Below are 23,170 nucleotides of genomic sequence, written 5' to 3' on the forward strand. Positions count from 1 at the left end.
CGTAATTTTTTATTGAAGTTATAAACACTTTTCAAGTAAACCATTTTATATTAAAAGTATATATATTTCAATTGAAAATGTTGACTTCATATCATCTTCATAGTGACAAAATTGAAGCACAGGTAATTATATATCGCCAATGAATGACATATTTTCATGGAAAACACGTTCATAGGTTCATTTTAAGACTTCAGTATTATAAACAGCCATATCCAGACATCAAAACTCTATGGAATATTAATATGATGAAATTTATCAAACACTGTTCCTATTCATTGATTGTCATTCAGTTTTGTCCGATTCCTATACATTCGGATAATTCCGGCCGCACTTGTCACTTCACATGACTCCGGGAATCCTCCGAGCTGCTCCGAATGTCAGAGATGGTGGTGTTTTCCTATGCAGCGGCTGCAGCGGCCTGTGCCTCGGCTGCCGCGGCCTGCCTTTCAGCCTGCGTCATTCGCGCCCTCATGCGCTGCACCTGTGTCATCTGCTGATTGAACGCTGGAAACACGACATATTGATAGAAACCATGGGCAGAATAAAAACAACACGGCGAATCACAGAGCGAGTCTGTCTACATTTCCCCAACATGGAGCATCAGGTTGCCGTTGTACAAAACAACCTTAGCGCTACGGCTGTCGTAAGTTACGATCACCTTAGCGCTAAGAGCGCTAAGATCGCTTTGTACAACGGCACCTGGGTCTGTCTACAACTCCAAACATTGAGCCCCACATATCATGTCTGTCTACATCCCACCCCAAACCCTACTTGTAGCATCACATGTTTTTAAGTAGTCTTTTAGCACAATTTTAGGTACTTTTGAAGGCCTTTTCAGGCTTATTGGTTGTATTGATACATCCTATATATCAAAACTGTAAATGGTTCTTACATTTACTGAACATCATTTATCGCTCTTTTATTTTCATCATTTGAATTATATATAGCAAGTATATGTATACTCGTTTTTACGTTTTGTTTTGTTGGGGGTATTTAATGTAATGTCATAAAATACACCTCAACTCCAGAAATACCCATAATGGATATGCTTAGTGTTTGTATTTACAAGTTGGAAGAACGTGAATATAAAACGGCAACGCCAGAGAATAACCAGTCTCGATTATCCTCCGAAACAGATTCCACTGAGCGTATAAGGAAAAATAGGGTTACAATTCTATGAATGGATCACTGAAAATCACCGATGGTCCAGGTGTTCGCGAAAAGCGTCAGCATGTCCTGCCCTACCGGAAGCACCCGCCACCCTTACAATTTGCAATGAAACATATTTTCGTTGTTGGCTGATGCCGCACAGCGGTATTCGTGAAGACATGTGACTTTTATAGATAACCACTTCTTTTATGCTTGAAACGACCAATCAGGGCAACTTCTTTCCGCTTCAGGTGATGAAAGTTCTATGTATGTCACTGCTGATAACTAGGGGCACATCTTAGCATCTATGTGAATATGTTTGCCACCTATTTCCCATAAAGTCGTATTTGTACGAAAGTGATCGATGTTCTTGGCTGACATACCAAGCGCGCTTGACACCCATGATAACAAGGCTATTTATCATTCTTAACCGGAAGTCACGTTATTCTAGAGTTATGGCCTAGCGTGATATCCACTGGTGAATTGTGGGAAACTATTTAGCGTATATATCAAGGTGATTTGTTATGATTATTTAGAAAGATGTAGGTTGTTATCCTGAACAGTTTGAAAATTTGTGAACCTAAACGAAATTTTGTTTGATGTCTTTTCTGAAAGTACTCTGTTTAGAAAAGGGTCATAACGGTTGTCAGATGTCAACGAAAATAACACAAAACGTGACACCCCAGGTCACGAGAGAGCAGAGGCATTATGGGAGTTAATGGCGACAATTTGGAACAATGGGACATTAGGACTTTCCTTTAGAATATGAACCCGACAGGGATGTCACGATTGTTTACCTTTATTTATTACGCGCCATACAAGAAACAAGCCCGAGGTGATGCAGGTCTCAGACGTTTATCACTTCGGTGAAACCCACGAGCACGGGGATGGTGCTGAAAAACCCAGAAACATAATCGGGGCGAACCGGGATTCGAACCCACAATCATAGGTTTCTGGCTAGCCTATGGGACGCAACTCTGCACAGCGTCGATTGGGCCACCCGTGGCTCCAAGTAGACATAGAGTTACATTGGCCACAATTAGGAATAAAAAGACATACAGTTGTAACGGTCATTGATAGGAATTAATAGACATTTAGAGATTTAGGCCATAGATAGGAATAAGAAGATTTCAAAGATCATAGGACACAGATAGCAAAAAGAAGATATAAAGGAATACAGAACATAGGAATAAGAAGCCAGGTAGGAATATAGGTCACAGATAACAAAAAGATATAAAAGAATACAGGCCATAGATAGGATTAAACATAGAAAGGAATAAAGGTCATGTATAGGAATAAGAAGCCATATAGGTATAGAGGTCATAGATAAGAATAAGAAGCCAGATAGGAATATAGGTCATGGTTTGGAAAAAGCAGACAAAGACAGAAATAAGTAGGCGGACAGATAGGTGTCCAAGTTACATAAAATATTATCTCCTTATCTCTAGCTCTCTCTTTCACGTGTATATACGTGGAAACAGTTCAGGAGGCTGAATCTTTTGAAATGCGGAGATGAAAGGCCCCAAGACCTTAACAACATATACGCAGTGTGATGTGGAAACGTCAGCAGTTGCATGTTAACATAAATCAACACGCCTTTAGGAGATCCCCTTGCGTGATTCCTAAATGACAGATCTGCCTCTTTCACTGACCCCATCACAAGTTGTTGCCCTTGTTTTACTGACATTAACGTCACTTACAGCTTGCAGTAGGGGTTCCTATTCATCGCGTGGTGTCGGCAGGTAGGCCTAGTCTACTGTTATATGGCAGGCCATAGTACCAAGACATTCCAAAGAACAATCGGAATCTAGTCGCATTATGAATGATGATTTCTGTTATTACCTTTTAATCACACCATGTATTTATTTATGCTTACTTTGCTTTTCTTACGAAATGGGATTGGACGAAACGGAAAAGGTCTTTCTTCACAGTTTATTTACTTCCTCTCTTAATTATTTGCCATCTTGACGGATTATGATGGTGTGTTGAAATTGTAGATCATAATGATTATGTTGCTTATAATAATAACGACGATGATGTTTGTGATGATGATGATAATGATGTTTCATTGTACCCCCAAGGACAAGAACAAGGGCAAAAGCAAGGTCAAAACTAGATGCATTTAAATCATCACGATTTAACCTGATGTAACCACAATAAAGAATCAGCGGCTGACAGCTTGGCATGCTGCAGGAAGTAAAAAGCTTTTTGTCAGACCAGGTGACGTATGAGTGACAGCCTCTATGTTACAATATTAAACCTATGAGTGTGAGGCTCAGGATAACAATTATATCTTGAGTATTTCTGTGTTAAGAGAGGTAACGTGAAATTTCATGGCTCCTCCATTGCCCCTCATGGATGGACTGTTGTATGTATCTAATATGTATTGGTAAGTATGGAATGAATGTAGATATATACGTTGCATGCATAACCTCACGAAAGCAATATATACAAGTATGTCAATAGTCTATTCCTTTTCAAAACCCCATAGAAGCTATTGATAAAGCTATTGCGATGCATGCATATAAGATTATAAATAAGAGTTATACTTGATAATTCCCCAGTGTTACATCCATTATGATATTCATGTGTAACAAAATGCAACCGTAAGACTTAATCAGCCAATAATTAGGGAGAATTAATAGCCATATGTTGTTATCTTGTTCTCAACATGCAATACAGATATTTGAGAGTTACATCAACCAAATAATCAAACTTAACGTTGACATGTGATGACAACTCTTATCCAGTTAGTATAGAAATGGTTCTAACCAAACTGTACATGTGGAATGACAACTACATACTGAAATCTCCAAGAGTCGGATGACATTTTTTTCATGATTATTTCCAGATTATCTGCATTGTTATTGCGACACTCTATTTGGGAAGATGTAGTTTCTGTTTCGAAATTTGGATATTTAGGAACGAAAGTTTTGTCAAACGAGAGCTCGCTTTATAAAAAAAGTTAGTATTAAAAAAGTATGACATTTTTTTCCAGAACTTGGAAGCAGAGCGTAAGACTGAACGTAGTGGGAATATCACTTACTTTGCCAGAAGGTTGGTGGGTTGTACACAGTCCATGGACGAGAGGTCAACCTGAACCACTCGTTCTTGATTTTGACAAGAGCTCTGCAAGGAAAAGACATCGAAATATTAGAATGAACTGTTTAGACCACCTGATTCTTTCACATAATAATCCCGAAATGAATATCATCATAATATACCGATTCCGTTGGGACCCGGGAAACATCACTCAACATAGAGTTTTCACAACTCCTTACTTACTGGAGCTTACATTGTGTGAGGGGCGGGTTCTACCGGTAGAGCAGGACATGCTTCCCCCTTTCGCGAACACTTGGTGTCATTTCTGATTTTTAATGACACACACATATAGTTTTCTTCTCTATCTTGCCTTTAATGACCTGTAGAATCGATTTCAGAAGATGTTCGAGACTGTTTTTTCTCTTGCGTTAACGTTTTTATTCCTTATTTTTCACCTGTCGTAAGAGACGACCAAAAAAGACCGGGAGTTCGTGTTCGGTTTTCAGTCACTGGTTTGCCTACTCCAGCTTAAATTATTCGCAAGCCGCCGTGATATATTTCTGGAATACTGCTGACTGTGACTTAAAAACATTCGCTCTCATAACATATCGCGTTATGTAGAGACATGCGCAAAGTGGTCCTCATTTTATCGCCACTGATTTTCCTTCAAACTTAGACTTTTATAGGAGTGAGTGTGTTGGATTGACGCCGCTTTTAACAGTATTCCAGTTATATCGCGGCGTGTCAGCTTAATGTGGGAGGAAAGCCCGATGTGATGCAGGTCTCAGACGTTTACCACTTTGGTGAAACCCACGAGGTATGGTGCTGACAAACCTAGAATCATAATCGGAGCGAACCGGGATTCGAACCTACAACCCGCAACTCTGCACAGCGAATCGCGGCGCCTAAGACGACTGGGCCACCCGTGCCCCTAGACTTTTACAGGAACATGGGGTGTTGATCATTATACTTAACACGCTGATGATCGAACTATTAGCATAAAGGGGTGCACGTGCACTTTTGTGAAACCCACGACGGGCCGTTGTGGTAACGGCGGGCCACTATTAAAATCAGCTCATGTGGAAGGCAAGCCCAAATTGCCGCAGACAGACCATTTGGGTGATACCGTGATCGCAGGTTAGATGACCAACGAAAATACTCGGGTCGAATCTTGAACCCTTTATGAAGACACATTTTACCAGTTTAACGACAGCATCGGTAAAACGCAGGATATTGTTGTTCGACTTACACGAAAACAATCTTCTCGGACTTCATTGCCCCTTCACTCGGGAACCAGATGAACGCTGCGCTCTTCCTCTGCCTGGCGGTGTAGCGGCGGAGGTTGGGGTCGTTAGGGTAGCGCATTCGGTAAACTTCAAGATGGCGCTCTTCCACACTCCCTACAGCGTCATAACCCTGAGCTCCGCGGTTACACCTGAATCCGACGCCTCCAGACGCGTATTGAGGGTAGATAGAAAACACGCCCACTGGCCTCCAGGGAGCTCCTACTTCGGCGTTGGCAACAGCGGGTTCTGCGTAGATGACGAAGTCGGTGAAGTTCTCGAAACTGTAGATTGAGTTCTCCCACTGGTGGATACGCACTGGAAAAGATGAAATTATATTACGTTCCATGATAAGTAAGGTCATGAAATGTTTATAAAATGGTTTCTCACCATTGTCATGTACAACATGCCGATTGAGCCATTTTTGTTTTTTGTTTTTGTTTGGTAAATATATGCCGCTTCTATGAATGTCAGGATTATCTGGATGGATTAAGCAAAAGAGTTATGTTTCCTTGTGTAAACATCGAAAAAATCATAATTCGTCTTTCAGAGTTGAAAATGCCTGATTACCATGAAAAATTAAACTTCTCATGAGAAATGGTATAAACGGCATATGTTCACATGTTTTTTCTTCCCCAAATTGATTCCCTTACCTTAAAACTGCAACATCCATGTTGGTCAAATGACACAGGTTTTATAACATTTTACAAAGAAAACGACGTATACAGTGTAAATGTAGAATACGAATACGTCTACACAACACTAGACACAGTGAACAACAGAATCCATAACAACGGAGGCGGTCGTAATGTGAACTACGTCATAAGAAATGAGAGAAACATGACGCCTGACGTCCGATTGTCAGTGATCCGTCATGCTGAACACGACATGTCCACTATGCAATGTCAGTAAGGCTTCATTTGTCAAAATTATATAAAACTAAACCAATGACGTCAGACATGTACTCCACTACAGGAACATGGCCATGATAAGAAAATACAGTAAACTACGGTTATAACGAACACGCTTATAACGAACTAACCGATATAACGAACTTATTTTAGCCCCGGCCATTTGTTGTATATATGCTGTATATATGTTATAACGAACTACGGTTACAACGAACTAAAATTAGTGGTCTCTTTGAGTTCGTTATAACCGTAGTTTACTGTACTATCACGTCAGATGTAACACCAATTTGAAGCTCGAGTAATTACAATCAAGGGACTATTTTAGGAAGATTGACTGACAAGTCGTAAAATGAAATATTTGAAATATAATTAAGATCTGCAATGCAGATGGTGGATATTTACTCCAATTGCTCCAATACGTAATGTTGACCGTTGCTACGTTCCAGAGTCTTTCTATGACAGTTAAACATTATATGCCAAAACATCTCTTTGTTGAGGACAATATACAGAAAACACATCTCCACTGCCGGCTGCATAATTACAAGAAGATATTAATGAATTACATTTACGTTGAATTTGTATTTACATTTACACAATTCCAATTACATATCAATTGTCAAATGAGACTGGATATCTGTATAACCTGCTTTATTTTAATTGCTATACTATTTTTGTTAATGTTCTAAAGGAAGGGATACGATATGTGCCACACATTGAACAAAAGCATTAAGGTATATTTAAACCTTGAATTGTGACTAAACATTTATGCACTAAATTAGTGTCTTTGGGTAAAAGTTTTATTGTTACAATACTTTACATTGTTGAGATGATTTTTTTTGCGTATTATTTTGAAAAGTACCGAAGATGTACTTCACGTCTACTTCTTTATCTAGTCATTGAGTATACAAACATGTTCTTTCGTTAATCCGAGAATGAGATTATCCGGGCGATTTGACCTGAATGGCACCGGTCGGATTAACGGGATTTCGCTGCATTCTTCGATAATCGCTGATATCCCTGACAGTTTTGCCAGATTGAAATTTCATCGGTTACAACTTCAAGAGATACATGTCTATCTCTTAAAACAGATGATTAATTTTTTCATAAAACAAATTTTCATGACATCCATCACGTCCAGCGTACAATTTGGTGTCTGTAAAAATGCGGCATGTCCGTTGTTTTCAATATTTTCTTGAACAAAATATTTATTTACTTTAAATCCAACGCCCGTCCCGAAAATTTACATGGCCGGTCCCTTACCTCGAAAAGTTTGAAAGAGTCTCAAAAAAGAATTAATGATAATGTTTCACAAATGATGAGCCTCAAATGGAACAATGGTTTTCTGCGTTTGAAATGGTGCGTGCATTTTTGAAGAACGCGTAAGTCAACTATGGCCGTCATGGATACCACATTAAACGTTGGATCAACGCACGATGACATAAAATTGAAGTAGGTGACGGAACATTCCCACGCTATGAGTAAGTTAGAATTATGTTTGTGTACTGTCCTCGAAAAGCCGACTTCCGTTAAAGAATTCAAATTCTTAGCTTGGTGTTCTACTGCAGACAACATTCTTGAGATCTTTCAAATCAACTGACAAAAACAAAATATGAAAACAATCACATAAACAAAACAAGAAAACTTCAAAAGAAAGACTGTACCTTCAATGGGTTTGCCTCTTCTGACATCATTGTGTAATCCCCGCGAAGAAAGCTCGAAAGGTGCCGAATTTTCAGGCCATAGGGTGGGTCGTGATGTAAGGTACTGGCAAGGTGTTTCGTACCTCATCCGTGGAGTGCGTCTGAACTGGCCTTCTACTCCTACACACACACACAACGCTAGAAGCGCACCCGCGAAAACTCTGTTGAGATACACCATTTTGAAAGTGGACAACGAAAGACGGAAAAAATGTCCTCTTATACCCTCAGCTCCGCCTGTCCCTCTAAGCCACGCCTACCATCACTCATATGCAAATGAGACAGCCCATGGACAAAACTGGCCTTGTTTTGTCATCTGACCGGAGCACAAGTAAAATTACTATTGTTTCTGATGATAATCAATCACGTCCCATCAACGTCAACGTCAACGTCGGCGTCTTTCTGACGTGCATCATCCATGGCAATCAGGTGGACAGTGTCTACAAATGTTTAGAACTTGTGACGTGTTGTAAACCATGGGTGAGAAGGTTAATCCTCTGTGTTTCTTATGTAATATTACAGGCCAAGAATGCTACGATTAATGCGAACGTCATGGTTATATGAAATGATGAGTTTTATGACAAATTTAAACTTGGGCCACTGTAGATCTTTTACGTGGCCCTTACGTTTCTCTATATAAGCTAATGCCGAGTGCAGGGTCACCGTCTGGTTCGTGCCACAATGAGGGTGCAGTGTACACGTCGTCAGGATGAACGCCTGGAGCTAAGACTATGTTTTACTGTAGCATACAATAGCGAGGAGAGAATCTGAAGATGACAACATCTTGCTCAGTCAAGTGTATGAACAGCTAGACACCTAAAAGGAAACATTTATTGTGGCTAGCTTATCCACGTAAGGCATATCTATAAACTGTCCTGGTTTTTATGCCATAAGTTCGCATACATGAATAATAATTATACAACTACTATAATATTGTTGCTAATACCTTTGCCTCCCCAAATGAAGGTCCCTTTGGCTTTGTTTGTTTGTTTGTTTGTTTGTTTGTTTGACCCCTCCGCATGTGTTTGTGATGGAGGCCAATCGCCAGGCCAGGGTATGCTAAACTCCAACCGGTGTTAACATTATTTGAGTGATCCATAAACACATGCTTATGGTAAAGTCGGAATCTTCAATGGACTTTCATTTAACAGAGATTTCTTATGACTATGGAGAGTTTTGTCGCTTGTATTTATTGCATAGTGTGAAGGGGTATCACTTTCACCATTGCCAAGACTCAATGGAATGCTATGAATGACTATGTACTCACTGGGCGATTTTATTATTCTTTTATTTCGTTACATTATCCAAACCTTCGTTGTGAACTATTGATATATTAATTCGCCATCGATGTATTTCAATCGGGCTAGGGGCAATTGCAACACTTCTATTAATCGTTACATCCATTGTGATTATCGATGTTACTATTTATAAGCGGAGAAAATATTTCAATTCATATAACCATCACATACACTTTGTATATACCGTAAAAATATTAAGAAGTGAAGTTTCCTTATTTTGTGGTAGAATAGGTCCAAAATAACCCACGATTTTCGTAAATCGGCCTGAAATCACTAACTGGCCTGTTAAACAATGGTCCAGCTGTTTAATAGTATACAACATACATATAACAGTTACTTGAGACAAGTTTTCTGCCATAAACAAAACTGTCATAGAGCACAACGAAACTTCGCATGGGTCACAGACTATCCAGGAGATCCAAAGACTCGGGAACATATTTTATCTCTGTGTTTTTGTCACCCACTATTCTTGACATCGTCACGCTCAGAGACAACATATACCGCATACCTTCTGGGTAGTAGTATCTTTAACTATACTATGCCATTGTGTGCTGTTCGTATTTCGCCGTAGGCTGATGATGTGGGTCGGAGATGTGTAGCTATGTATCTGAAGAACGATGAGATGGTGGGTAAGCGACAGCAAATGCTTGAACTATTTCTTTCTCACTGTTTCCTTTTCTTTTTTTTAACCACAAGAGACAATTCAGACACGATTAAATACGTGTTGCAAGATGAAGTTTTAAACGTGCCTTTGAACTGTCTGTACCACTACATCATATGAACAATTTGCTTGTGTAACAGTACAAAACAAACATCCAATATTAGTAACGCTCTCAAATTATCAGCCATTGTGGTGTTTAATCAGTGTTTAATGAACGTCAGTTGGGCACACTCCTACAGAGTGAACATAGAAATTGAAGAGTATGTTTTTTCCCCAGTTTACTTCACACAGAGTAACTGTTCCCAGTTTACTTCACACAGGGTAAAAGTTCCCAGTTTACTTCACACAGAGTGACTGTTACCAGTTTACTTCACGCAGGGTAATAGTTCCCAGTTTACTTCACACAGAGTGACTGTTACCAGTTTACTTCACACAGAGTAACTGTTCCCAGTTTACTTCACACAGAGTGACCGTTCCAAGTTTACTTCACACAGAGTAACTGTTATCAGTTTACTTCACACAGAGTGACTGTTATCAGTTTACTTCACACAGAGTAACTGTTATCAGTTTACTTCACACAGAGTGACCGTTCCCAGTTTACTTAACACAGAGTAACTGTTATCAGTTTACTTCACACAGAGTGACCGTTACAAGTTTTCTTCACACAGAGTGACCGTTACCAGTTTACTTCGCACAGAGTGACCGTTCCCAGTTTACTTCACGCAGGGTAATAGTTCCCAGTTTACTTCACACAGAGTGACTGTTACCAGTTTACTTCACACAGAGTGACTGTTACCAGTTTACTTCACACAGAGTAACTGTTACCAGTTTACTTCACACAGGGTAAAAGTTCCCAGTTTACTTCACGCAGGGTAATAGTTCCCAGTTTACTTCACACAGAGTGACTGTTACCAGTTTACTTCACACAGAGTAACTGTTCCCAGTTTACTTCACACAGAGTGACCGTTCCAAGTTTACTTCACACAGAGTAACTGTTATCAGTTTACTTCACACAGAGTAACCGTTCCCAGTTTACTTAACACAGAGTAACTGTTATCAGTTTACTTCACACAGAGTGACCGTTACCAGTTTACTTCACGCAGGGTAATAGTTCCCAGTTTACTTCACACAGAGTGACTGTTACCAGTTTACCTCACACAGAGTGACTGTTACCAGTTTACTTCACACAGAGTGACTGTTACCAGTTTACTTCACACAGAGTAACCTTCCCAGTTTACTTCACACAGAGTGACTGTTACCAGTTTACTTCACACAGAGTAATCTTCCCAGTTTACTTCACACAGAGTGACTGTTACCAGTTTACTTCACACAGAGTGACCTTCCCAGTTTACTTCACACAGAGTGACCTTCCCAGTTTACTTCACACAGAGTGACTGTTACCAGTTTACTTCACACAGAGTGACCTTCCCAGTTTACTTCACACAGAGTAACCTTCCCAGTTTACTTCACACAGAGTGACTGTTACCAGTTTACCTCACACAGAGTGACTGTTCTCAGTTTACTTCACACAGAGTGACTGTTACCAGTTTACTTCACACAGAGTAACTGTTACCAGTTTACTTCACACAGAGTGACTGTTACCAGTTTACTTCACACAGAGTGACTGTTCCCAGTTTACTTCACACAGAGTGACTGTTACCAGTTTATTTCACACAGAGTGACTGTTACCAGTTTATTTCACACAGAGTGACTGTTACCAGTTTACTTCACACAGAGTAACTGTTACTAGTTTATTTCACACAGAGTAACTGTTACCAGTTTACTTCACACAGAGTGACTGTTACCAGTTTATTTCACACAGAGTGACTGTTACCAGTTTACTTCACACAGAGTAACTGTTACCAGTTTACTTCACACAGAGTAACTGTTACCAGTTCAATTCACACAGAGTGACTGTTCCCAGTTTAATTCACACAGAGTGACTGTTCCCAGTTTACTTCACATAGAGTAACTGTTACCAGTTTACTTCACATAGAGTAACTGTTACCAGTTTACTTCACATAGAGTAACTGTTCCCAGTTTACTTCACACAGTGTAATAGTTACCAGTTTACTTTACACAGAGTAACTGTTACCAGTTTACTTCACACAGAGTAACTTCTCCCAGTTTACTTCACACAGTGTAATAGTTACCAGTTTACTTTACACAGAGTAACTTCTCCCAGTTTACTTCACACAGAGTAACTTCTCCCAGTTTACTTCACACAGTGTAATAGTTACCAGTTTACTTTACACAGAGTAACTGTTACCAGTTTACTTCACACAGAGTAACTTCTCCCAGTTTACTTCACACAGGGTAACCGTTCCTAGTTTACTTTACAATGGGTAACCATTCTTAGTTTTACTTGTGTGGATAGAATACGTTCCCAGCAACCTATGCTGGTTTTAAGAAGCGACTCGGTAGCCAAGCTCGGTGAATTGAATGAGTGAGTGAGTGAGTTTACGACACTTTTAGCTATATTTCAGCAATATCAAGGCGGGGCACACCAGAAATGGGCTTCATACATTGTACTCATATGTGGAATCGAACCCAGGTTTTCAGCGTGATGGGTAGAAAAGGTATTCAGCAACCCATGCTTGTCGTAAGAGGCGGCTAACGGGATCGGGTGGTCAGACACGCTGACTTGGTCAATACATGTCATCGTATCCCAATTGCGTGGATCGATGCTCATGATATTAATCACTTGATTGTCTGGCCCAGACTCGATTATTTACAGACCGGCGTCATATAACTGGAATATTGCTGAGTGCGGCGTTAAACAACAAACCAACCAACCAACCAACCAACCAACCAACCAATCTTCGGCGTGACGAGCGAACACTTTAACCACTAGGCTACCCCACCGCCTGAAGCGCGAAGAAACATATTCAATTGGCTCATCATGTTCTCCTAACGAATTAGTGAAGTGATCGTCGTGGCGATGTTATTCATATTAAACAGGCATTCAAAAGAAAAATGTCTTTCGAAGTTGCTTCTTTTGAACCCGGAAACAGGAATATACAAAGAAAGACAAGACTGTGCAAAAAAACATATCATTAATCAATGGAACAGGTAACACAAAATGCCATTTAATGTGTCGACCTTGACCTTTCAGTGAAGGTTCGCCTGAACTTTTGTCCAAAAATGTCGTATAATCACCAGCTGATATTATGGTAAATACAAGAGCTATTTTAAACTAAATAAATATGAAAACCTTCGGCTTCTTCAGGAGTGAGTATGGGTTTACGCCGTTTTTAACACTATTCCAGCAATATCACGGCGGGGGACAGCAGAAAGGGCTTCACACATTGTACCCATGTCGGGAATCGAACCCGGGTCTTCGGCGTGACGAGCGAACGCTTTAACCACTAGGCTACCCGACCGCCCCGCTTCTTAAGGAAAAAGTAGTTGTAGTCTGTATACGTTTCCTGCCAATATAAGTATATAAGGGCCACAAACGTAAAACAAAATATTTACATCTTAAATTCAAATTTTCTCTTTTCATAAATTATGTCACGTTGATGTATGTTTGATATTATGTGTATTAAGAATGTGTGGAAAATCATGTATTAAGGAATTCTTGGCCGTGACATTAACATACATACAGGTCAAACAACGCTATTTCTCAATATGGTGATGTACGTGAAGGAGTAACTTTCAGGTCACAAGCCATCAATCACGTTTAAAGAAAAACAATTTAACATCCATGAACTCGTGGCTATAATACATCACCTTTGACAGCGTCTGTCCGTCATTGTAATCTAAAAAACATGTACAAGACCTGTGACCCTGTTTACGTTTGTGCCAACGACACACATAAGGATCAACATGGCGTGGACTTTCCACCTGCGAAGACGGCGATGATGTTCTTTTTATATTTCGATACGTTTAATACACCTCTTAAAGCTGATTTCCTCGCTGTTTTATGTCCATGGCGTCAAGATACTTAATAATTGTGGGGCTGATATTTACATTTAGAACAATAACATTCGTGCACTTCATGGTAACGATGTCAATATTATCTCTCCGAGTAAAGGGGTCAGTCGGGTAGCCTAGTGGTTAAAGCGTTCGTTCATCACGCCGAAGACCCTGGTTCGATTCCCGACATGGGTACAATATTTGAAGCCAATTCTGGTGTCCCCCGCCGTGATATTGCTGGAATATTCCTAAAAGCGGCGTAAAACCATACTCACTCACTCACTCTCTGTGTATAGACACCTATATAATTTCAAAAAAGTAATCTATTCCCGAAAATGTTTGGAAAAATAATGTGTACTCAAACAATATTAAATGGTTGACCCCTTAGGAGGAAAAGGTTACAAGAGTGACCCAGTGACCAAAGCCATCAGAATTCGCTGTGCAGAGCTCCCTATTGCGTCCCTTATCTATTGGTTTGAATCCCACATTATGAGTGAGTGAGTGAGTTGGGTTTAACGCCGCTGTATGGCTATAAGTTTCGTGGGGTTCACAAAAGAGGTAAATGTATATGACCTGTGTCACTTTGGGCTTTCATCCCACATTAAACTGATACGCCGTAAGTCACTGATGACGGCCACTAGATACATCTCACATACCCCCGAACTGTATTCTACGGTGGCCCATAAGGGACATTGTGTCTGTTTTTCAATATTTTGATATTTCACTTACTGTTATCGTAACCTTTTGCAAATTAACACTACAAATGTGTGATTAATCATGTATAAAGAAGATACTGAATCGCTGAAAAGTACATTTCAATGTTTTCGGTTGTTTTTATACATGATTTATAACATATTTGTATGACAAATTGTGTTAATTTGCAAAAGGTTATGATAAAGGTAAGTGAAATATCAAAATATTGAAAAGCAGACTCCATGTCCCTTATGGGCCACCGTAGTATTCAGGCAACACCCTACCACTATTACGTATGTCCTTCACAATATTCCACACATGGGCACTGAAAGCATGAATTATTCCCTGACCTGTATTTACATGGTCTCGTCATGCTTGTCAGTCATACCTGTCATTTACACAAACATACGCCGAAATTGCAGGCACAATTTACACGTAATAGTGATGGACGTTGATCAGTACAATAGACAAGGGGCACATCAGTGACCCATTGTTCATAGAGTGGATTTATTGGTCAAAGCATGTGACTTGCACGTAATGAAGGAAATTGACAATGACCTGACAGATCCCTGAGGCAATATTGCTTGTCGGCGTATAGGTTACTGATGTGTCCACTCTGCAACTAATAATACTTAATATTGTCTTGACAGGCAATAAACGACTTTATGTCTAAAACATTGTAGGATTTATTATTACTGTTTATTGTATTACATATTGATTTGTTAACATAATTTGTAATACATGTTTAAAAATTTAAATTTAAACATATTTTGATGTGAGACATAATTTAAGTTTGAGTTCGTTTTAAACGTGGTTGACTGTGTACTAATTTCATATTTAATAAGATACAATGGAAAGGTTTGTTGAAAATGAAATCGTAAATATAAAAGGCAACGCTTCGAGGCTCCTAAATTCACGCTCAGTCAATTATACTGCTTACTTGCAACATGTTTGCGTATTATTGAATTTCACAAACTAATTCCTCGGCTAAATTGTCCCGGTAATGCATATCTATAACTACATGACTAATTTAAGCTACAGATGTAAATACTGGAAGAAATTGCTGACAAGTAAGTTTAATATAGATAAGGTTAACAAGAATTGATGAATGTTTCAACACCAGTGAAGAGAATATCTTGAAATCTCACTTCCTATTTCAATTGCTGAAGCAGTTTGAAATTGTTCACAATAATATGTATATAGTAAATTACGGTTATAACGAACTCAAAGGGACCACTAATTTTAGTTCGTTATAACCGTAGTTCGATATAAGCATATATACAACATTTATACAGCAAATATACAGCAAACTGACGGGATCAAAACACATTGCGTTATATCCGTCAGTTCGTTATAAGCGTGTTCGTTTTAAACGTAGTTTACTGTATTGAAAGTGCGTTGTGAAATGGGTAATCTCTCCATGAATCAAACGTATCAGGTGGGTGTGTTATTTCTCCTTTCTTTACGTGACCACGTTAATACTCTCACTTGTCACACTGACACATAAACCAGTCAGCAGGGTGTTCACATGGTACATAAGACGTCTTGTGTGACCGCCGGTAGTCGTAAATAGCACAGTACAAGAAAATCGTAAACTAGTTTCTGGTTCATTTTGAGATCAGCGTAATAATAACGTATTCCATTCGTCAGTTCGAAGTTTACCATTGAGAAGACTTATGTGGTAGAATCTTGGCAGTATTATTCTGTAAAGGACATTCTCGCTATCTTGACCTTTGGTAATAAGGTAAATATGCGAGATTTAGCAAAAATCTCCTGTTTTGAAATAATATCTTTATGTTGATATGGTCCTCTTCTGAAGATACATATGCCAGGATAAGTTATTTTCAACGAATGATTAGAACAGTTGATCTCGGTTTTCAGGAAATGCGCAGATGTCCCAAAAAGTTATACAAGTTTACACCCAACGTCACTCAGGACTAACCTGACTATCCGTGATATACACCAATGTGAACCCTAAAGTGCTGTCCAAAGCATTGTATATTGTCGTAAACGCACTCATTCCTTCACATACACAACAGCTCAAAAGGCATACCTGTCCAAACTGTGCCCCATCTTTCAAACATGGAGATTTCTGTCATATACTTTTTGAAAAACAGATACCAATTCTTGTATATGCTGCAGAGATTTGGGGCACCAGGCATTTTGAAGAAATTGAAAAGGTTTATGCGTCATATTTTTAAAGATTTCTTGCTGTAGGAACGTTTGCTTCAAATACAGCTATGCTAGGGGTGACTGGGCGCTATATTATATTTATTTAAAACCAGATGAAAGTAACAAAATATCGGATTAAAATTATCGCATCTTCCCGATGCACAGGAGTTAACTGACTATAAAAGTCCAGTTTCCACCCTTGCCGCACATTCTGGTATTATGGAGTTACATTTTGGCTGGACTAACGAGTCTCTGCATAGTCCAATCAAAACCGCGCATCGAATCGAAATCCGGTTCGTAAACTGTCGTGCAGATTTCGATCGACTGCAGTATTTGCAAAGCATGTGCACCGCCAACTCGTTGTCAACAGATATTATTCCAAATATTTTCATCTTTTTAATCAAGGTGCTCACGTGATTTGATGTATTTCGCGATGTAAGACCCCTTTTATCACATTATAGATCTTGATTATCGATCAGATAGTCCTGACTCGGCGCCACCATTTTGTGTGAAGCAAACGCAAGTGATACGAGAGTTGGAATCTGATTGGTCCATAGGAGAGGCATAGAAGGGACATAGCTGGTAATAGCCACTGGTAGTGCTACGATCGAGCCCAGTAATTCATCAAAACCCACTTCTTCACCTCAGCTTTTCAATAGATCTCCTGATTGTTGGCATATGTACATAGACATTACTTTTTAACTTTGTCACAGCGCCAGTGAGCAACAGTCGATGGATATTAGGCGCTTTACAAATCAAATATTATTATCATTAGTTCGGCAAGGGTGGAAACTGGACTTTTAAAGTCAGTTAACTCTCTTGCCTCGGGAAGATGCATTATCGTTACCCTTACCGGATTTACCTGTTGTTATCTTTAGATAATAATGGCCAACATACATGGGTATCTGCTATCAGAACACTATTATTTTCTTGTGGTTTTTCCTATGTTTTGATTGCCCAAGATGTTGGGGATAAGTTATCAGTTGTTTCTACCTTTAAGGGGCAAGTTCACACGAAAATAAACCTATTTTTTTGTACTTTTTCATCATGAAAAATATTTACCTAGTACTTTCGAAGGCAAAACAATTAAAATATCACACGTATCAAATTGACTGTGAGAAAAATGAGTGCATATTTTCAAACACTGATACTAACTAATTCTAGAATTCCCTTTTGTTTAAAATAAGAAAGAAAGTAATTTTTGCGTGTACACTTCCCCTTTAAACAAAGACTCGTTGATATTTTCCTTCAAAATTGGTCGGAAAGTATTAGATCCTATCACTTTCTTTCACATTATGCTTCCATTAAATCTGTGTTTGAATCTGAGAAATGTTTAACATTTAACGAGTGATGTGTAAGTTAAGAATCTCTTTACATTGTTTAAAAAAACAAGACATTAGGAAGAACAAAGACATAGACAATTATTATTATATTATAGAATATTATTTGTACATATTGTAAATCTGTGTCCATTGAAGAGGAGTTCCGTTTATCTGCGATGCCTTTGCTTCCTTAAAGAAAGAAAAAAATGCCACATTTAGAAAATACATACCTAAATCACCATCAATTACAATTTACTCAACTCAAATGATGTACATACTATTACGTCAGTAGCCATCTTTATCAAACACACTTTCTATAATATTTCATGGAGTTGTTAATTTAGCAAATGCCATGTCAGTCACGTAACTACCAATTTTTTTCTGTTCACTGATGTGTACTCACATGTGGCCACAAGGCCGAAATACTGAATAAACATGTCTGTCATCCTGGACACGTCTTTGCACTGAAACATTAATATTGTCAAAGAAGGACTGGAAAGGGGACAAAGTGCAATCCCAGTCTGAAAAGACAAAGAAACACGCAAACATGAAATTTGCGAGGAGACACGTGTCATTGGATGGATACTGAGTGAGTGAGTAAGTTGGGTTTAACACCGCTTTTAACAGTATTCCAGTTATATCGCGGCGTGTCAGCTTAATGTGGGAGGAAAGCCCGGAGTGATGCAGGTCTCGGACGTTTACCACTCCGGTGAAACCCATGAACATAGGTATGGTCCTGAGAAACCTTGAAATATAATCGGGGCGAATCGGGATTCAAACCCACAATCATAGGTTTCTGGCGTGCCCAAGAGACGCAACTTTGCACAGCGAATCGCGGCGCCTGAGACGACTGGGCCACCCGTTCCTCCTGTCCATGCCAATAAGATTCAAGATCATATCCAGTCTAATTCAGTAAATCAAGGGGTTCAAGTTTACACCCAATCAAAGTAATTGAACAAAGGTTTGAGTACATACTCAATAAAAGTAAATGAACAAAGGTTTTAGTTCATACTCAATCAGAGTCATTAAACAAAGGTTTTAGTTCATACTCAATCAAAGTAAATGAACAAAGGTTTTAGTTCATACTCAATCAAAGTCATTAAACAAAGGTTCAAGTTTATACCAAGTCAAAGTCAATAAACAAAAGATAAAATTCATAATGTAACGAAAGTCAATCATTAAAGTTCACACACAAACCCAAATCAATTGAATGATCGCAACAATGCATAACGACGACGGTAAACTTGTTCTCAGGCTTCTTGACAACGAACGACCTGCATTTATAACGTGGCAAACAGTTCTGTTGCATTTGGATTCTCGTTACCATGATAAAGTTACATCATATCTATCTCTCGTGGTCCTCATCACAGACCAGTTGCCTCCGTTACATGTTTGTCCTCTCTGGTCTGTCGCTGAAATTAACGTTGTTATTGAAGGTAAGCACATTTAATTCACAGCGTTCCTTTTCATTCCGCCGATATTTTACGACCCAGATACAGAAAATCGGTCAAGATAAAAACAACAACACGCAAACAAGGGAAGAATGAGCATGAATAGTGTATTTCTTGACCACTTGTGGCAAGTAGAATCCTTGATTGCCTAGTCTGTCATGGATATGTCAAGACCGCTCGTGACATATCCCCTTGGAGTCTCGTCCAACAGAGCTTGCAGTGCTGTTACTAGCGCAGGTTAAATAAAAGCGACAAAACCCTTTCCATATTCATAAGAAATCTCCGGCAAAAGCAGAGTCGATTGTACGATTACAACGATATTATGAACATGTGTGCGTATCCTGCCACGCTTGGTGGCACCCGTCACAAAGAAACTCGGATGTTCTGGAAGAGGTGAGTGTATCCTGCCACGCTTGGTGGCACCCGTCACAAAGAAATTCGGATGTTTTCGCTTTTGTTTTTGACATTTTCGTTTTTGTTTTTGACAACTCCATTTTAGTTTTCGACATTTTCGCTTCACATTTCAACGATTCAATAGCTACTTGAAAGTACATTGTCCATGTTTTGGGTTGTTTTTATACATGACTTATCACATATTTGTATGACAAATTGTGTTAATTTGCAAAAGGTTACGATAAAAGTAAGTGAAATATCATAATATTGAAAAAAACAGACTCCATGTCCCTTATGGGCCACCGTAAAAGACATATTTACTGTAATGTTTTAGGAGGTTTATGCACAATTTCTACAAAGACGAATACATCATCCGTGGAACAACTGCTACTACTACCACAGCTGATGCTACAATTGAAATTACTTCCACTTCGACTACTACAGCATCTTTGTTGGTTGGTTTGTTGTTTAACACCGCACTCAGCAATATTACAGCTATATGACGGTGGTCTGTAAATAATCGAGTCTGGACCAGGCAATCCAGTGATTGACACCATGAGCATCGATCCACGCAATTGGGATAGTTACGATGACATGCATCAACCAAGTCAGCGAGCCTGACCACCCGATCCCGTCGCCTCTTACGGCAAGCATGGGTTGCTGAAGACCTATTCTACCCCCGATATTCCTGGGTCTCTCGGCATTTAGAAAAACCGGACATCTAGTGCAATTTGACTTGAAAGACTTGTTCAGTAGTATTCCAAGTGTTAGGGATAATTTGGCAAGATTAGGTAACGGAGTCTGACCACCCAATACTCTCTTGTCAGATCGTATCAGCGAACAACAAGCTAACAAGCTGGCAGCAAGCATGGGATGCTGGGGACCCGTTCTTCATCCTTGTTATAACGATGCTCAACAGTACTGAAGTGAGTGAGTGAGTTTGGTTTTCTGCCGCTTTTAGCAATATTCGAGCAATATCACGGTGGGAGACACCAGTAATGGGCTTCAAACATTGTACCCATGTCGGGAATCGAACCCGGGTCTTCGGCGTGACGAGCGAACGCTTTAACCATTAGGCTACCCGACCGCCCCATACAGTGCTGAAGTTGACTCAGCGACAGTCCAAAGTGACCGATGACATTTACCACATATTTTGTAATTAAGCCTGGCGTGTTAGAAGATGACAATGACGAAGTCAAATTGGCTAATATCAACATTTATTTCACAGAAAGCAAATATATATAATTATGCAAGCACATATATGCAGTTATTTACACAAACAATGTGAAATGAAAAACAACATGAAAGCTGGTCTTTGGTTTAGATTAACCGATATATACACACAGTATGCACAAGACAGGTGTTCCAGACGTGGAAATGTGTTAGGTTATGGTGTTGTGGGATGTGAAGATTATCAACGTGGAGGTGCAGAGTGGGTGAGTGAGTTGGGTTTAACGCCGCTTTTAACATTATTCCAGTTATATCACCGCGTGTCAGCTTAATGTGGCCCGAAGTGATGCAGGTCTCATACGTTTACCACTTCGGTGAAACCCACGAGCACAGGTATAGTGCTGACAAACCTTGAAACATAATCGGGGCGAACAGGGATTCGAACCCATAATCATATGTTTCTGGCATGCACAGGGGACGCAACTCTGCACAGCGAATCGCGGCGCCTTAGACAACTGGACCACCCATGCCCCCTGCAGGTTTAGAGGGTGCTGTTTTGTTAGGGTGCTGGTTTACAGAATGGTGGATAATCAAAGTGTGTGTGTGTGTGTGCGTGCTTGCATGCGTGCGCGCGCATTGTGGTTGGTGGTAGTAGTGGTAGTAGTGGTGGGCGTAGCTGTGGTTGGTGGGGATGGCGGTGATGGTGGTACTTCTGGTTGGTGGTGTGGGTAATGGTGGGAGTGGTAGCGGTTGGTGGTGACAGTGGTAGGTGGAGTTGTGGTGGTTGTGGTTGGTTAACAGTGGGTGGTGGCATGTGATGGTGAAGATAGTAGTCATGTTACTAAGTGTTGTTGGTCGTAAATGAAGACAACACAGTGACAAGGCATCTGCCTGGCAGTGAACAGTAGTGGATGGATCGGACATCTACCTGGTGGTGGTTTGATTTGGTTTGGTTTGGTTTGTTGTTTTACGCCGCACTCAGCAATATTCCAGCTATATGACGGCGGTGTGTAAATAATCGAGTCTGGACCAGATAATCCAGTGATTTACATCATGAACATCGATCCACGCAATTGGGACCGATGACATGCATGAACCAAGTCAGCGAGCCTGACCACCCGATCCCGTTAGTCGCTTTTAACGACAAGCATAGTCGCCTTTTACGGCAAGCATGGGTTGCTGAAGACCTATTCTACCCTGGATCTTCACGCTACCTGGTGGTGGAATGTGGGTATATAAGGATCAGCTTCCAATGCCCACCTCCCTCAACTTCAACACATGCGAGTTGTGAGACAACCAAGGGAGGTCACTCACAGTCTTCTCACTCATAACCTCTGTGCACCCATCAAAGGGGCTCTATCACAGAATTTTTTTTTAACACTTTTCAGTTCAAACCACTGGTGTCTAAAGTCACAAAACAAATATTGAAAAAATTAATTGATGTTTTTTCCTCAACCACTCTGATAAATTAGAAAATAAAAACATAAAACACACACATCTCAAAACAGTAACTGTTAACATGATTAACCTTTTTAAATAATAATTGATCAGGAGCATTGTATACAATGTATACAGTCTGTTACCCTACAAAAGGCTAACCAAGAGAGTAAAACCTTTTCTGACAGAAGTGAGTGAGTGAGTTGGGTTTAGCACCGCTTTTAACAGTATTCCAGTTATATCACGGTGTGTCAGCTTAATGTGGGAGGAAAGCCCGAAGTGATGCAGGTCTCAAGATGTTTACCACTTCGGTGAAACCCACGAGCACGGGTATGGTGCTGACAAACCTAGAAACATAATTGGGGCGAACCAGGATTCGAACCCACAATCATAGGTTTCTGGTGTGCCCAAGGGACGCAACTCTGCACAGCGAATCGTGGCGCCTGAGACGACTGGGTCACCCATGCCCCCTCTGACAGAAGTAAATACATTTACATGTTACTGTAAACAAAGCAAGACATCCAGCACTTAATACAGTATTAACATGTCCCTTTTCCAATGACACTGAACGAC

At 39.9% G+C, this 23,170-nt stretch overlaps 1 protein-coding gene across 1 annotated transcript; it reads right to left on the reverse strand.

The window, feature by feature from the left end:
- Positions 1-397: 397 nt before the first annotated feature.
- On the reverse strand, positions 398-8,263 carry LOC139471565 (uncharacterized). The gene is made up of 4 exons (XM_071253943.1): positions 8,047-8,263; positions 5,441-5,792; positions 4,196-4,278; positions 398-504 (listed from the first exon to the last, which is right to left on the reverse strand). Exons 1-4 carry the CDS (start codon positions 8,261-8,263, stop codon positions 398-400), a joined length of 759 nt encoding a protein of 252 aa, XP_071110044.1.
- Between the last annotated feature and the right edge of the window lie 14,907 nt (positions 8,264-23,170).

This window comes from Haliotis cracherodii, unplaced genomic scaffold (assembly GCF_022045235.1).
Source record: "Haliotis cracherodii isolate W230 unplaced genomic scaffold, xgHalCrac1.p SCAF_23, whole genome shotgun sequence".
In the NCBI taxonomy this organism is placed as follows: domain Eukaryota; kingdom Metazoa; phylum Mollusca; class Gastropoda; order Lepetellida; family Haliotidae; genus Haliotis; species Haliotis cracherodii.